Genomic DNA, 14,541 nt, shown 5'->3' on the forward strand with positions numbered 1-14,541 from the left:
AGCGTGACTTCATGTTTTGCCTTTTTGAATCACGATCTGCCTGCAAGTTTTAGAGCGGAGACGACGAGTCGATGGATTATTGATTGTGAATATTTCCTTTCCTTCTTGTGTGTCTTTGATCGTTTTGTACAAAAGAAGCAGGTCGGAGACGTTCACGCAGTTTTATTTCCAGACTTTCTGACATGGATGATGAAGAATAATCATTTGTTTATGTTGTTTTCATCTGTTTCTCCTGAACAGCTGTGTGTTTATGACTCGTCTGTTCTTAACTTGGCGGTTAAAGAGCAGAGTTCACAGTCAGAAATCTGTATTTTATCAACTTAAAGACACTTTTCAGATTTTATCCTGAAATCCTGAAATTCATTTTTAATCCAAACTTCAGCATTTTTCATTTATGTTTATTTCTGACAGAGAAATCACATTTTTTGTCTATATTTTACTTCTATTGCATCTCTTTGTGTACTCACATCATTTAGTACAAATGTTCAGAAAACATCTTCATCACAGACTTTATGAAAATCCTGTTGTTCAAATTCCCTTTTTGTTGTTTTCTTGTTGTGTCGGAGGTCAAGAAATAGACTTTCAATATCAAATATCAAACATCTGCAACTATTTTGGTATGACATTTATCTTTGTGGCAACGTTTTCAAGCAGAAAGCTTTTAAAATCTAAAAGATTCTTTCTTTCTTTGACCAATACGACTGTAAATTAAATCTATTTTGATTTTTGGAGACTTTGTCAGACAAAAAAATCATAAATTGTTGTTTTTTCTCACTATTTTTTTGAACATTTTCACAGAATAATCGGCATATGAATCAATAATATAATCACAAACATCCCTTTTGGGGTTTTAAGAGTCGGTGTTGCAACATTTATCTAAACCTGAACAGAATACACTTCAAAGGCTTATAGAGAGCTGAACAATGTACACCGAGTCCTAGTATTACGTAGTAGTACTGCTAGTAGTAAGTACCTTGAAACTAAACCATCCAGAAAGCAGAATATATGAAAGAGATGTTATTACTGCTGTAGTTTAGAATCCATTGTTTCCTGTAAAAAAAAACAACTCAAAACCACCAGAGGCTGTTTACTCCACAGAGACGGGTGGATGTATATGAAAGGAAAGCTGTTCCTCAGAGCCTCCACACACACACACACACACACACACACACACACACACGTTGTCAGCGCTCCACACGGAGCAGCTGCAGCGTCTCCATGGCTCTGGTTCTCATGGAGATGGCGAGCTCCCCCGCAGGCTGACGTCTCGGTGACGCTGCGTGTCGTACGGTGGAGTTCACCTCCGTTAAAGCAGCAGCGCGGCCGTCCTTTAAACATGAGGAAAAAAAACTATATTTATTTCTGCCCACGAAGGCCTCATTTCTGAATGTGACATGTAAATAAAGCATGAGATATTATGGCCTGTTTTTGTTTCTAAGAGTATTAAAGGAAGGATTAATATTTAAGGTAGGTCAACATGTTTTTTTCTCCTGTCCTTGAGCTCATGGTCATTCTCTTTTTCTTTTTTCTCTCTCTCTCAATGTGAATGATGGAAATGGCTATATTTAAACGCTGTTGTATGCTGTTGTGTTTTTAGAGATTCGAGCCAGCTCATTGCAAATCTTTTTACACGTAGAGGTCCGATCTGATCCGTCTCAGTGTTTTCTAGACCGGTGAGGCGACGCTTCGTTTATTTAAAGCGCTTCACACACGGTGAGCTACATGTGTCACTGCCTTGTTACAAAACTCACCAAGGAAATGTTGTCTGTGAGCTTCTCGTTTTGGGAAGGCGTTGAAGGTGAAAAATAAAAAAAAGTGTTTTGAAAGGTTCTCCGTGTCCCAACGTCATTGTGTGGAACATTTATGAGGGTATTTATACACCAGATGAGTATTACACTGCATTTAAAGGGTACATTTGATGTACTGTTTGGCTCCACCTCCACCGGCTACATGTAAATATTACTTATATAATCTGATCCAATGATCTGATGATTCATCACTGACGAGTCTTTCTGCTGCATTATTACTGCTTTAAATACTTGAAGTATATTGTTGACACTTTTGTGAAACGTTTACTTTTTATGAAGTATTTATATATAGTAAATATATATATATATATATATATATATATATATATATATATATATATATATATATATATATATATATATATATATATATATATATATATATACATTGCAGTGGTATTTCGTAAATCCAAGCCACTATAATCCTCAATGATTATTTTTATATTATATATTATTTTTTAACATATTATTTGTATAACATCCATATCATGTGTGCACAATATGTGGATCAATATCTTCTGTGTGCAACTTATCATATGTGTGCTTTGGCCAGATTTAACTGTTAAAGGTGAGAAATTCCTGAAATTGAACACATTAATAAATTAGTCTTAATAATTCATCAGCATTTTCTACTTAAAGAGCAAGTCCTTCAACAAACGGTGATTGATAAACAAAAGGTCATATGTTGTGTCCTCAGGGCTCAGTAGATTTGAGTGAATGATCATAATCTCACCTCAGTGACGACTGAGGTTTACCGGAGGATTTACTTTTTTTTCTTTCTTTTTCCTTCAACCGTACACGTCTCCTGAGTTATTCTTTCACATAAAATAATATAGAAGTGTAAAAAAAAATGTACATGAGACATACAGGTATATTATCTGTTTGATAAGAAGTCGATGTGTGAAAAGGAAAAACAAAATAAGATACCCAGCAATAATAAAAAAAGTACTTATAATTATTCACACCTGGAAATTAATAACATAATATTCTAAAATGAGAGATTCTGCCGAATGGATAATTTTACTGGAATAAATGTACATAATTAAACAGTGTCACGTGACCAAAACGTGTATTGTATATATCTATAACATGTATTTATGCGTAAATCCAGATATAGATATAGATGTAAAGAAAATAAACGTAATATATATATATATATATATATATATATATATATATATATATATATATATATAATTGTATTATATAGTATAGTATGTGGTATCCTTGTTGTATATATACAAACAACAGAGTTATTACTTATCGTTAAAACCTGTTGTTTTAACGATTGTCAACAGTTGTACTTGAACGCAGCAATTTTTTGTTTGTGTCCGTGAACGCGCTCCCACTTTAACATCCGGGGACTCTGGTGACGTCACGAACGGAAAGTACACAATTCTCGCGGTTCCGTTGCGTTGAGAAACCGACGAAAACAACCGGACGGCACGCGGGCACAGCGACCCCGCGGCCCATGACACGCGCATAGACGCACGAGGTAAGTCTCGAGACGGGCCCTCGCGACTGTAGCGGCCGTTAAAACGTCACGTGACGGGCGGCGGAGCCGTCAGCTTGTACCGATATCGGGCCCGGCGGCGTCTATTTCCTGGAATGTATACGGGGGGGCTGACGTCGGGTGGTTGAAGTTTAGTCGACTTTAATAGGTAAATAGCTCCCTGAGGTGTGTTTATGATATCTGAAGGCTGAAGTAAACAGGCCATTTGTGCCAAAACGTCATTTTGACATCGGCTTTGTTAAAAAATGGGTGTGAGCTGACATCAACTTGGCAGGTGTTCCAGGATGTGGCCGTGTCCTTTTTCTTAGTTTCCTCGTTAACGTCGCCATCAATTTTATCAATACAAATATCTTTATAATGACATTTAACGGTATTCAAACGTTGTTTCTATTATTTCAGTTCACCTGACGACAACATGGAGAAACCTCCCTTCAGGCAGAACCAGAACTGCGGAGACTGGGAGCTGAAGGAGAGACTGGGAATGGGAGGATTTGGTCATGTTTACCTGTACCAGCATCACGTGAGTTTAGATGTTCACCTGTACCAGCTTCACGTGAGTTTAGAGGTTTACCTGTGCCAGCGTCACGTGAGTTTAGAGGTTTACCTGTACTAGCGTCACATGAGTTTATTAGAGGTTTACCTGTACTAGCATCACATGAGTTTAGAGGTTCACCTGTACTAGCATCACATGAGTTTAAAGGTTTACCTGTACCAGCATCACGTGAGTTTAGAGGTTTACCTGTACCAGCATCACGAATTCATGAAGTACTCTGTATCATGACATTTCATGAAGATATACTTTGGGCTACTCTTTTCTGCAGTGGTGTAACAACATAATTTATTTGTGTTTGTTTTGTAGGATACGTGTGAAAAGCTAGCTGTGAAGATGTGCTGTCTGGAGCTCACGCCGAGGAATAAGGACCGCTGGAGCAGAGAAATACAGATCATGAAGAAGTTAGACTTGTTCTCTTTTTCACGGTTATCATGATTATTTTAAGGAAGCTGCAGACATCCAACGGCCGACAGCTGCATGTGTATCATTAAATAGTGATGGCGGTATTGACTCCTCCTCTTCCTCCCCCACTCAGGTTGAATCACATCAACGTCGTGTCGGCCCGAGACGTCCCGGAGGAAATGAGGCACATCGCCCTAAATGATCTTCCGCTGCTGGCCATGGAGTACTGCTCCAGAGGAGACCTGAGGAAGGTGAGGGCCGGAGCGTGTCCATGCTGAGCCGGCTGACGGGGCCCGACTAATGCATGAACTGAGCTTTCTCTGCTAAAGCACTGCTTTAAGTCTTGTGTTGACCGGAGATGTGGTCATTAGTGTCTTTAGAAGTGTCATTCAGCACGACAGACAAACCTAAAGAAAGAAGGAGCGGCTAGCAGCTAAATTAGCCTCCACTTTTTACCGGCGAGACACTTTTAATGACGTTTCCATCCGGTCAGAGAAACTGAAAGCGGGCGTCTGTCCTTGTAATAGTGTGGCTATAAAAGCCACGTTGCTCCTGCCGGGTGGTGTGCGTTGGGTCATTTAAAGACAAGACTGTTGTAAACTTTACGGCATTGCTCTGAGCACGATGACTCTGCAACAACAACAACAAATCTATTTGTCTTTTAGAAGAACACGTAGCTTTACACTCTTTATCAGACACGTTGAGAGCGTGGATGTGTTGAATGAGGCAGGTCAGTGGTCAACACCCATCGGTGGAGACGGACAAAGGTTGAAGTTGCATCAGCTCTTATTTAATATCACTGCAGGTGTGATAGAGCTGCGTTTGTGTGTTCCAGATGCTGAGCAAACCCGAGAACTGCTGCGGACTGAAAGAGAGTGAAGTTCTGTCGTTACTCAACGACGTCGGTACGTCTTTGTGTTGTTTTTTTTTCTCTATCTACGCGTTGCCGGTTGCTTCATTATTCCATTCAGAGCCTCGTCTTTCAAGTCATGCCGCTTGTTTTCCGCTCCAGGATCTGGCATCCAGTATCTCCACGAGAACAAGATCATACACCGAGACCTGAAACCCGAGAACATCGTGCTGCAGGAAATCAGCGGCAAGGTAAGCCGACACCTCGTGGTTTTTGTTTCACTTTCGATATCTTGAAGGAACTTCCTTAACGTGTGTCTTCTTCTGCAGCTGGTTCACAAAATCATTGATTTAGGCTACGCTAAGGACCTGGACCAGGGCAGCCTGTGCACCTCCTTCGTCGGCACGCTTCAGTACCTGGTGAGCCAACGCATTGCTTCCCTTCCTTCACGACTGTAGAAACGCTAGATAACGTCGACTGTGCGACGTTGAATGGCGTCCCCCTCGTTTCCCCTGCAGGCCCCCGAGCTGTTTGAGAACCAGCCGTACACGGTGACCGTGGACTACTGGAGCTTCGGCACCATGATATTCGAATGCATCTGTGGTTTCCGGCCGTTTCTGCACAACCTTCAGCCCGTGCAGTGGTGAGTCGACCGTCACGGAAAACATTACGGTGAAGACGGGACGCTTGTTGTTGTTGTTGTTGTTGTTGTCGTCTCCTGATTCGGCCGCTCGCCCTCAGTCAGCAGGGTGTGACGACGCCTGATCACTTTAAAACTTTTGGTGCCTAAAATGTCACAACCAGATCAAATCTGAACAAAAAGACATGATAATACATGTGCTTATTTTTAAATTCAGTGCGAGAGGATCGTTATTTTCATAAATTCGGATAAATAAAAGATGCTTTTTATGAAGTCAACACGTCTTGAAGTATTCAAATTAATCAATTGATAGTTGTTTTTGTACTTTAATTGCGTCATTGAAAACGAGCTAACCGCTAACTCAGCTTGTTTTTAATGTGGCCATTTTGCCTAAATTGAATTTGCAAGTAAAACAGCAAACTAGTTTAACCGCTAATTTGTGATTCTGTGCGACACGAAATGAACTGAATTAAACATTTTAGATGATCGCTGCATTTTAACGTGTAAACACATTCGACGTTTCATTTCCCCTCAGACTTCTGCTCTGCTTTTGTGCTTTTGAAAAGAAGAAAAACAAAAACAGCAGTGACTTAAAGACGTCTGTCACCGTCTTTGTCTTCTCGTTCTCAGGGCGGCCAAAGTGCGCTGTAAAGGTCTGAGGGACATCATGGCCGTGGAGGAGCTGAACGGAGAGGTGCGCTTCTCCACCCGGCTCCCCTACCCCAACAACCTCAGCAGGTGAGCGCCTCCACCGCTGAGCTGAGGCGTCGACGTGTCGTTCCACGGCTAAAGCAGAATCGAGTCGTTGCGTTTCAAATCGCTTCGGTGGCGCTTTCCCCCCTGAACACGTGTTTTTTTTTAATTGCTGTTGTTTAGGACGGTGTTGCGGCCGATGGAGAGTCTGCTGCAGCTGATGCTGACTTGGAATCCGGACATGAGAGGAGGGAAAGTCAACGCCGACACCAAGAGGCCCTTGTGCTTCGAGGAGCTGGAGAGCATCCTGAGCATGAAGGTGAGCGGCCGGCGAACGCTAATGTTAGCATGCGCTAACGCTGACGCTGCTCGGGGACGCGAGTGGAAATGTTTAGATTAGAGGAAGACACAAAACCAGAAGTTAAACTATCGGATCAAATGGAACTGAGCTGCTCAGAGATCAGTGGTGCAATAAACACATAAACCTGTTTGAATCCACTCTTTGGAGGTGATTTCATATACTTTTTACTAAAGATAAATGTGTTTCATAAAAGGATTCACCCTGGACTGAATTACTTTTCATCCCAACCCCAAAAAAATAGCTTTTTAGTTTTGTTGTTGAACTATAATGTATGTAACTTGTTGCTGGTGGACGTCACGTTAATGCAGCTGCAGGGAAAATGTTCAACTCCAACAAATATGGATTGAAGCAGCTTTTTTTTAACGCTCTAGAGTTAATAATTATACTGTAATGTGATCTTTATGCAGAAATAACATCTTCAAACAGAATGAATACATAATAATAAAAATAAATACATAAAGAAGCTCCAGAGGAAGATGACATTCCTTCTTCTGCCTCATCGATGTTGATCCTGTTCAAACCGTCACATTGTGCTGAATCTCTCTTCCCACCACCAAGCCGCTGCTCTCTGGTCTCTGCAGGTCGTGCACGTGCTCAACATGACCACGGCTCAGGTGCACTCGTTCCAGCTGAGCCCGGAGGAAAGCCTCCACAGCCTGCAGAAGCGCATCGAGGCCGAGACCAAGATCGAGGTGGTGAACCAGGAGCTGCTGCAGGAGACGGGCGTGTCGCTGGACCCCCGCAAGCCCGCGGCCCAGTGCGTCCTGGACGGGGTGGTAGGAGAGCAGCTTTACTTGTTGTTGTTGTTGTTGTTGTTGTTGTGGAGCAAAAACTTCAGGCGCGTTGTTATATTTGATTCAAGTTCAAATCTCCAGAGCGTAAAGCTTTCTGTTGGAGTTCAAACCTTCATTTTAATGTCTGCAGACTGCAGCTACGTGCTGACAGCGTCCACAAATGGAGCCTCGCTGCGTTCCTTCCTTGCGTTCTCTCCCTCGGTGTCGTTACCGTTTCATACTGCTCATAAAGCGAAAAGGCAAGCGCTGGTGTGCGTCAGTCTCTCCCATCGGAACCTTTAGGAAGAGGAGTGTACCTGCAGGAGGCTTAAAAACAAAGACGCTGCAGGAAAGCGCCGCGTCTGCGCTTATCGTTGTTGACACGCGCTCCCCGCGCGCGCCCCGCGGCCCAGAATGCATCATTGATGCTGTTTTAAGAGACGTGGGAAAAGGTATTGGGGCCGTAAGTGCTGCTGCTCTTGTCCCCCGTGCAGAGAGGCTGGGACAGCTACATCGTCTATCTGTTCGACAAGAGCATCACCAAGTACTCCGGCCCGCTCAGCGCCAGACAGCTGCCGGACAAAGTCAACACCATAGGTGGGTCTATTTTAAGGGTCAAGGGATCGATTCCCTCAACTTGATTACGTTTCTGTCATTTTCACGGCTCTTCCTCTCCGGCTCTCTCAGATCAATGATGTAATGGATGATGTTTTTAGCTCTGACAGCAGAGATGTGTTTTCCACTTTTAACACCTTCATGTGTTGTGGTTTTGTCTCTGGTTCTGGTTCTGGTTCTGGTCCCAGTGCAAGAGGCCAAGACGCAGCTTCCTCTGGTGCAGCTGAAGAAGGTTTGGGGCGAAGCGGTGAGCTACATCTGTGGGCTGAAGGACGACTACAGCCGACTCTTCCAGGGACAGAGGGCTGCCATGTGAGTGTGAAGAGACTAGTATCATCATTATTATTATCATTATTGTTGTCATTGTTATTATTATCTTATTGTTGTTGTTGTTGTTGTTGTTTCAACATCAAATACAATCGACTGAAGAAAACAATTTGTTTTTGTTTTTCTGAATTAAAAAGAATATTTTTTAATATATGTTCAGTTGCTATTTTGTACCTTTTTATTTATAACTAAGTTGTGTATTAATTACACTACAACCTTTTTTATGTTTAATTGATCCCAAACTATTTAATTAAGTTTAATTATATTTTAGTATTATTTTTACTTAATTCAAGTGTCTTAAATGTTCATTCTGGTTTCCCTCCTCCAGTTGAGTGAAACAAACATTTTATACACTCATGAACTCGTTGATTAATCAAACAAATAATCAATAATATTAAAAGCTGTTATTTGCATCTCTACTGAGTCAGTAAATGTAAACCCGGTGGAGACGCTGCATCTCGTCTAGAAGCGTTCAGGGTCATGTGTTTGTTGCTCCGCTGCTCCCCCTGCAGGCTGAAGCTCTCATGTTGTAACTCGTTGTCTCCTGATGCTCCTGCAGGCTGAAGCTCTCATGTTGTAACTCGTTGTCTCCTGATGCTCCTGCAGGCTCAGCCTCCTGCGCTACAACACCAACCTCACCCGCTGTAAGAACAGCATGTTCGGCTTCTCGCAGCAGCTAAAGGCCAAGCTGGACTTCTTCAAGAGCAGCATCCAGTACGACCTGGAGAAGTACAGCGACCAGATGCACTACGGCATCTGTGAGTGACGCCAGACCTTCTGGCCTGTGTGCGTGTGCATGTGTGTTTGTGCGGCTCTGAAGTGTTTGTGTTTGTGTTTTTAAAGCCTCTGAAAAGATGCTGAAAGCCTGGCAGGAGAACGAGGAGCGCGCTGCTGCTTTTGCACAGGTAACACACGTTTCTGTAAAATAAATGAAATATGAGGTCCTCCGATCCCAACCGCTGCAAAGTTCTGTCTCAAGTCGAGTGTTTGAGTCTCTGAGAGACATGTTGAGCTCTTTATCAACTCCTTCCATGAGTCTGCATTGGTTGCAGACTGTGACCTCCCTGTGCTTCATGCTGTGCTTCATGCTGTGCTTCATGCTGTGCTTCATGCTGTGCTTCATGCTGTGCTTCATGCTGTGCTTCATGCTGTGCTTCATGCTGTGCTTCATGTTGTGCTTCATGCTGTGGTTCATGCTGTGCTTCCTGGTCCGGCCTGCAGGTGGCGGAGGTGAGCCACCTGGACGATGAGATCATGGCTCTGCACTCGGAGATCGTGGAGCTCCAGAGGAGCCCGTACGCCCGGCGCCAAGGAGACAAGATGGAGCAGCTGTGAGCTATTACGAACATTTCATCCATATAGTATAATATATACATATGTGTGTTTGAAGCTGTGTCTCACACACACACACACACACACACACACACACAGAGTTCATCTTGAAAATGTAATTTTAAATGTGACTTTCTTTGTTTTCTCTCAGAGAAGAAAAGGCGATTGAACTCTACAAGCAAATGAAGATGAAATGCAAAAGTAAGAATCCGTCTTCATCAAATTTATCATCATTTAAAAAAAAACAATCAAGATATATTTATTGATTTTAAATGTTACTGTTGGCTTCCTCTCAGTCCCGGAGCCAGACGTGAGCAGCGACAGCTCTGAGATGGTGAAGGCCATCATCCAGACGGTCCAGAACCAGGACAAGGTCCTCAAAGACCTGTACACACACCTCAGGTACCACACCTCCTCCTCCTCTTCCTCATTAACGTCCTCTTCCTCCTCGTTAACCTCCTCCTTTTCCTCCTCGCAGTAAGATCCTCATCAGCAAGCAGAAGATCATCGACTTGTTTCCTCGCATTGAGAAAACCTTGGAGAGCATCAAGGACGCCGACAACACGGTGATGCAGATGCAGATCAAGAGGCAGCGCGAGTTCTGGCACCTGCTGAAGATCGCCTGCGTGAGCCACGCCGCACTGCACCACCTTGAGTTCAGCAGCAGATATACAACTTATATTCAGCATTCACGTCTCCTCTCTCTCCTCCTCTCCTTGTCTCCTCTCCGCCCTCCTCTCTTGCCCTCCAGGCTCAGAACTTGACCCGTAACTCGATGGCGGCGAGTCCCGAGTCGTCCCACCTGCTGCAGGTCTCCCAGTGGTCCCAGTCGGCTCAGCCGGTCAGCTCCCCTCACCCTCTCACCTCGCTGCCGGGGCCCAACGACAGGTGACCCGTCCGTTCATGACGACCGATACCAACGAAGAACACAACTTTAATGTTTAGTGGAAGCTCCTGTAGTCTGTAATGACGGCATCCGGCCACTTGGGGGCAGCGTCCACCGAGCCGTGAATCATGACAGAAAAATGTCTTTAATCATTTATTTGACAAATTGAAAAACAATGAAATGTATTTATACAATGTGTGCTTTAAAGTTGTGTGTGTGTGTGTGTGTGTGTGTGTGTGTGTTGTGTGTGTTTCAGTGACGCTGCGCCGCGTCTGCTGCAGGAAAACGAGAAGTACCTCAGTCAGCTGACCAGCCTGATGCAGGAAGCCACTGACGACCAGACCAAGAGCATCGTGGTGCGTTCAAGGTTCCTCTCGTCTGACGCGTCGCATTCACACGCAACACGTTTGAGCTTCAAAGAACAAAAATACAGATCCGTGAAGTCAGAGGTTCAACGTTCGATCTCAAAACTCTGAAGTTTAGTTTGATGTTTGGCCGACATGACGACCACAATAAATTATGAGTTATATATTAGCGTTAATTGTAATTTAATTCATCAATAATTCAGTAATTTAACATTACTGTTTCAACATGGACAAAAGAAGGCGTGGCTTGTCCCTCACAGGGACCCTTACTACTGACACTGTTTATGTTCCCTGATGAAGACACATGTTTCTTCTGGTACCGGCTCAGGAAAAAAGGACAAACTGATTTAATCTGTAATCTGTTGTGTTCCTCTCAGGACCAGGACTGGAGCTGGACCAAATATGAGACCTTGACCACCAAGTTAAAAAAGAGGAACGCGTGAAGCTTCCTGCTGCGCTCCGTAACACTAAAGACTGAAGAGACGCTGACGGAGCGCCGCCCGGAGACGCCCACGAGGACTCGCATATCTTCCTTTTTAAAAAAACAAAACAAAATGGCGTCCGATCATCAGCTTTCGCTGCACGATACAGACCATCAGGATCCGTAACATCTGATCTTCATCATCACTGCAACGCAAAGAAAAACATACACGACCGACTGCAGCAGCGGACCGGAGGGTCGAGGTCGACCGGAAGTGGGCGGGGCATGGGCGGGAAGGGGGCGGGGTTACAATCAAGCAAGCAGCACTTTGACTCCCAACGGTTTCCAGGACGATATTCAGATTTCCAGACGCAGTTAAACTGTTAAAATCACTCAGTCGGTCTGGTTTTACTCTTCACAGTCAGGGTTTGGATTCTACGTAAACGTTTAGATTTGTTTTGTGTCGCGGGGAGAAGTCTTTTGTCGTTAAGAGACGGACGTCGACGCTTCACGTCTCTCACCGGGAGCTTCTTGCTCTCTCTCGTGAGATCGTTTCGCTTCTTCAAGTTAAAAAACGGTTCAAAGCGTTCGACATTTTTCTGCAGAAGACGGAGCGTTTCCATCCAGCTGCTCAGACACCACAGAAGAAGAAGAAGATTTATTTAGACCGTGAGGGAAGTGGAGCCGTGCTTCAACACCAGTCGTTCACAAAGTCTTCCTCCGGTGAAGTTTAATTGTGTTTATTTGCACGGACTCTTAAAACAATCCCTGGAGCCGGAAAACAAAACCAGAGAAAAGATTCTGCCTTTTTTTTTTTTTTTGGTGTTTTTTTTTTTTTGGACAGACGAGCGGATGTTTGCGTCACATGACGGACCCACAATGCATCACTTCAATCCTGACGATGCAGCTCCGACTTCTGAAAGCGAGACGGCGAGCGCTGCGTTGATCTCTGAGTATGAATCATGAGATTAATCTGACGGGAAGTGATGACTCGGATTAATCCAGTAAAGCCGTCAGCAGATTAAAGGATCTATAATCATTCAGCGGGACTGGAACCCACAACTCTCTGTCTGGTGACCTTTGGCTCATCATTGTGTGTTTAAATGGTGAAATTGGTCTTTTTTTTTTTTAATAATCCTAATACCTTCAATTAAGTCTTCATCCAGCCGACAGTCTGAAACCCAAAGATGATCAACGTCACATGATCCAACCGGCTCCGTCACGTCTGAGCTCTTGTTCTATTGTTTTGGTTTAATCCCTGAACGTTCTGCACTCGTTGGTTCCGTCTGCGACGTGAACGAGGCGTCGGATCAAAGGAAGCGATCGGGAGCGTTGAATGTTCTGCGGGTCGAAGGTCGTGACCTCGAGGTGTATTTATCAAGTGGAAGTGCAATGAAAGAGTTTATTTTTGTTTATTTAATTCACTCCATCCATCTGGTTTCTTTCCATTTTTAAGTGTTTTTTGTTTCCATCTGATGGTTTAAATTTGTCTCTGAATGTTTAATTTCTATAAATGTATAAAGATCAAATGTTTTGCCTGGTAATAAAATAAAGTCTTGGGCATGACGTCTGCTTCCCTCTTGGGTTCTTTTATTAAAATGAAATATTGAAGTTTGACGTGAAGTGAATCTTATTTTATGAGATTTACTTCTAATCAACTAGAAAGTTATGTTTATTTAAATAAATAAACATTTAGGTGACACATTAATGCATCAGCATTTATAATCCAGTGGTTTATAATGTATAACTTCTGGTATAAGTATATTTTAATGCTCATACTTATCTCTTTTTCTTGCAACAGTATTTCTTCACTGTTTCTGCTGCTTCCTCCTTTTTGTTTTAAGTAAAAATGTTTAAATAGCTGAAACTTCACAGGTTTCTTTCTAATCTTCTTAAACTGGTCACATCTCATCTCATGAGAACAGTCGAGTTTGTTCTCAGTAATCTGCGGTGAGTCACGGTGACATCATCGCCCTCGACGAGTCTTCAAGTGTTTCCTGGTTCGCTGGAGGACTCGACGTGCAGGAACGCGTTCATGTTCCCGTTTGTTTTCAAAGTTCTTTATCTCCGAATGTGAGACTCCAGAAACCTTGAAGCGAGGTTTAAACATACTGTGTGTGTGTGTGTGTGTGTGTGTGTGTGGCCTCAGATCCACATCCCTGTGATCTGCGGGTCAGAGTTATGAGTTATGAGACTCAGCGGAGCCGGCCTCTTCGTCAGCAGCGTCGTTATTCGAGCTGCTGGGATTGTGAATCACAGTGAATCATCCCCCCTGCATTCCTCCCTCCTTCCCTCCTCCCTCCTTCCCTCCTCCCTCCTTCCCTTGTGTTCGAGTGACGAAGGTTTTCCCTTCATCAGGTCGAACAAAGAAAAGAAGCACAGGAGCTGATGTACGTCTGTAACGCCCGGCGGGCGAGTCATCGCAGCGAAGCGGCCTGAATGTCCTCGCTCATGATGGTGAAGACGTGTCGGTGAGAACAGAGAGAGCATTAACAGAAGACTCGTGATTGTTTAAGACTCGCTTAAGTCTTCATCGTGTGACTCGAGTCTCCTGTGGCGGACGATCCGCCTCGCAGGGCGCGGCGACCGCCTGCAAAGAGTTTCCTGCAACTACACAGATGGAGCTTTTGAGACTCTTGAACTTTCCGTTCGAGCGTCTGCAGTCTGCGTGTGGAGGGTCTCCGCTCGCTCCTTTAACAGCAACGTGGCGGCGGGGGGGAAAAGATGGCGGCACGCGTAGAGGAAGGATCAGCAGCATCGTGTCGGACCTCGCCGGCGGCTTTTGGTCTCGTTATGGGTGACATGTCTGAGACAACGTGTTCGTTGTCTTCCTTCGTGTTTTTTTTGTGTCTCGGCTGATATGAAGCTGATGAGAGCCGAGGGAGTCAATCGAAACCGCAAAAAGTCGCAGTTTGACGACTCTCGGCGGCAAACGACGGCTGCGATGCGCTTCGAGTTGGAAATCTTGAGAAAAATCTGGTTCTTGAGCAACGCTTCAACCA

At 44.0% G+C, this 14,541-nt stretch overlaps 1 protein-coding gene across 4 annotated transcripts; it reads left to right on the plus strand.

Annotated features, from left to right (window-relative positions):
• The first annotated feature begins 3,166 nt into the window (after window positions 1-3,166).
• On the plus strand, window positions 3,167-11,818 carry LOC137789353 (inhibitor of nuclear factor kappa-B kinase subunit alpha-like). 4 transcript variants are annotated; one of them, XM_068582835.1, is made up of 22 exons: window positions 3,167-3,303; window positions 3,721-3,841; window positions 4,181-4,275; window positions 4,410-4,527; window positions 5,112-5,181; window positions 5,289-5,377; window positions 5,456-5,545; window positions 5,645-5,769; window positions 6,397-6,504; window positions 6,643-6,778; window positions 7,402-7,596; window positions 8,088-8,190; window positions 8,397-8,520; window positions 9,142-9,293; window positions 9,379-9,440; window positions 9,757-9,866; window positions 10,019-10,068; window positions 10,164-10,269; window positions 10,346-10,493; window positions 10,619-10,755; window positions 11,010-11,109; window positions 11,496-11,818. In XM_068582835.1, the coding sequence occupies exons 2-22, from the start codon at window positions 3,737-3,739 to the stop codon at window positions 11,559-11,561; spliced, it is 2,289 nt and encodes a 762-aa protein (XP_068438936.1). In that variant the 5' UTR covers window positions 3,167-3,303; window positions 3,721-3,736; the 3' UTR covers window positions 11,562-11,818. The 4 variants fall into 4 exon arrangements, with proteins under 4 accessions (XP_068438936.1, XP_068438937.1, XP_068438940.1 ...); XM_068582836.1 differs by lacking the exon at window positions 3,167-3,303 and adding an exon at window positions 3,344-3,469; XM_068582839.1 differs by lacking the exons at window positions 3,167-3,303; window positions 3,721-3,841 and adding an exon at window positions 4,028-4,042.
• The last annotated feature ends 2,723 nt before the right edge of the window (window positions 11,819-14,541 follow it).

The sequence above is a fragment of the Clinocottus analis genome, unplaced genomic scaffold (genome assembly GCF_023055335.1).
Source record: "Clinocottus analis isolate CAN_PGR_092001 unplaced genomic scaffold, fCliAna1.0.p SCAF_19, whole genome shotgun sequence".
NCBI lineage: Eukaryota > Metazoa > Chordata > Actinopteri > Perciformes > Cottidae > Clinocottus > Clinocottus analis.

Coding starts and splice junctions, on each gene's coding strand:
- LOC137789353 (XM_068582835.1), top strand. CDS start 3,737: ATGGAGAAACCTCCCTTCAGGCAGAACCAGAACTGCGGAGACTGGGAG. Junction 4,276..4,409: donor GAAATACAGATCATGAAGAA/GTTAGACTTGTT, acceptor TCCCCCACTCAG/GTTGAATCACATCAACGTCG. Junction 7,597..8,087: donor AGTGCGTCCTGGACGGGGTG/GTAGGAGAGCAG, acceptor TCCCCCGTGCAG/AGAGGCTGGGACAGCTACAT.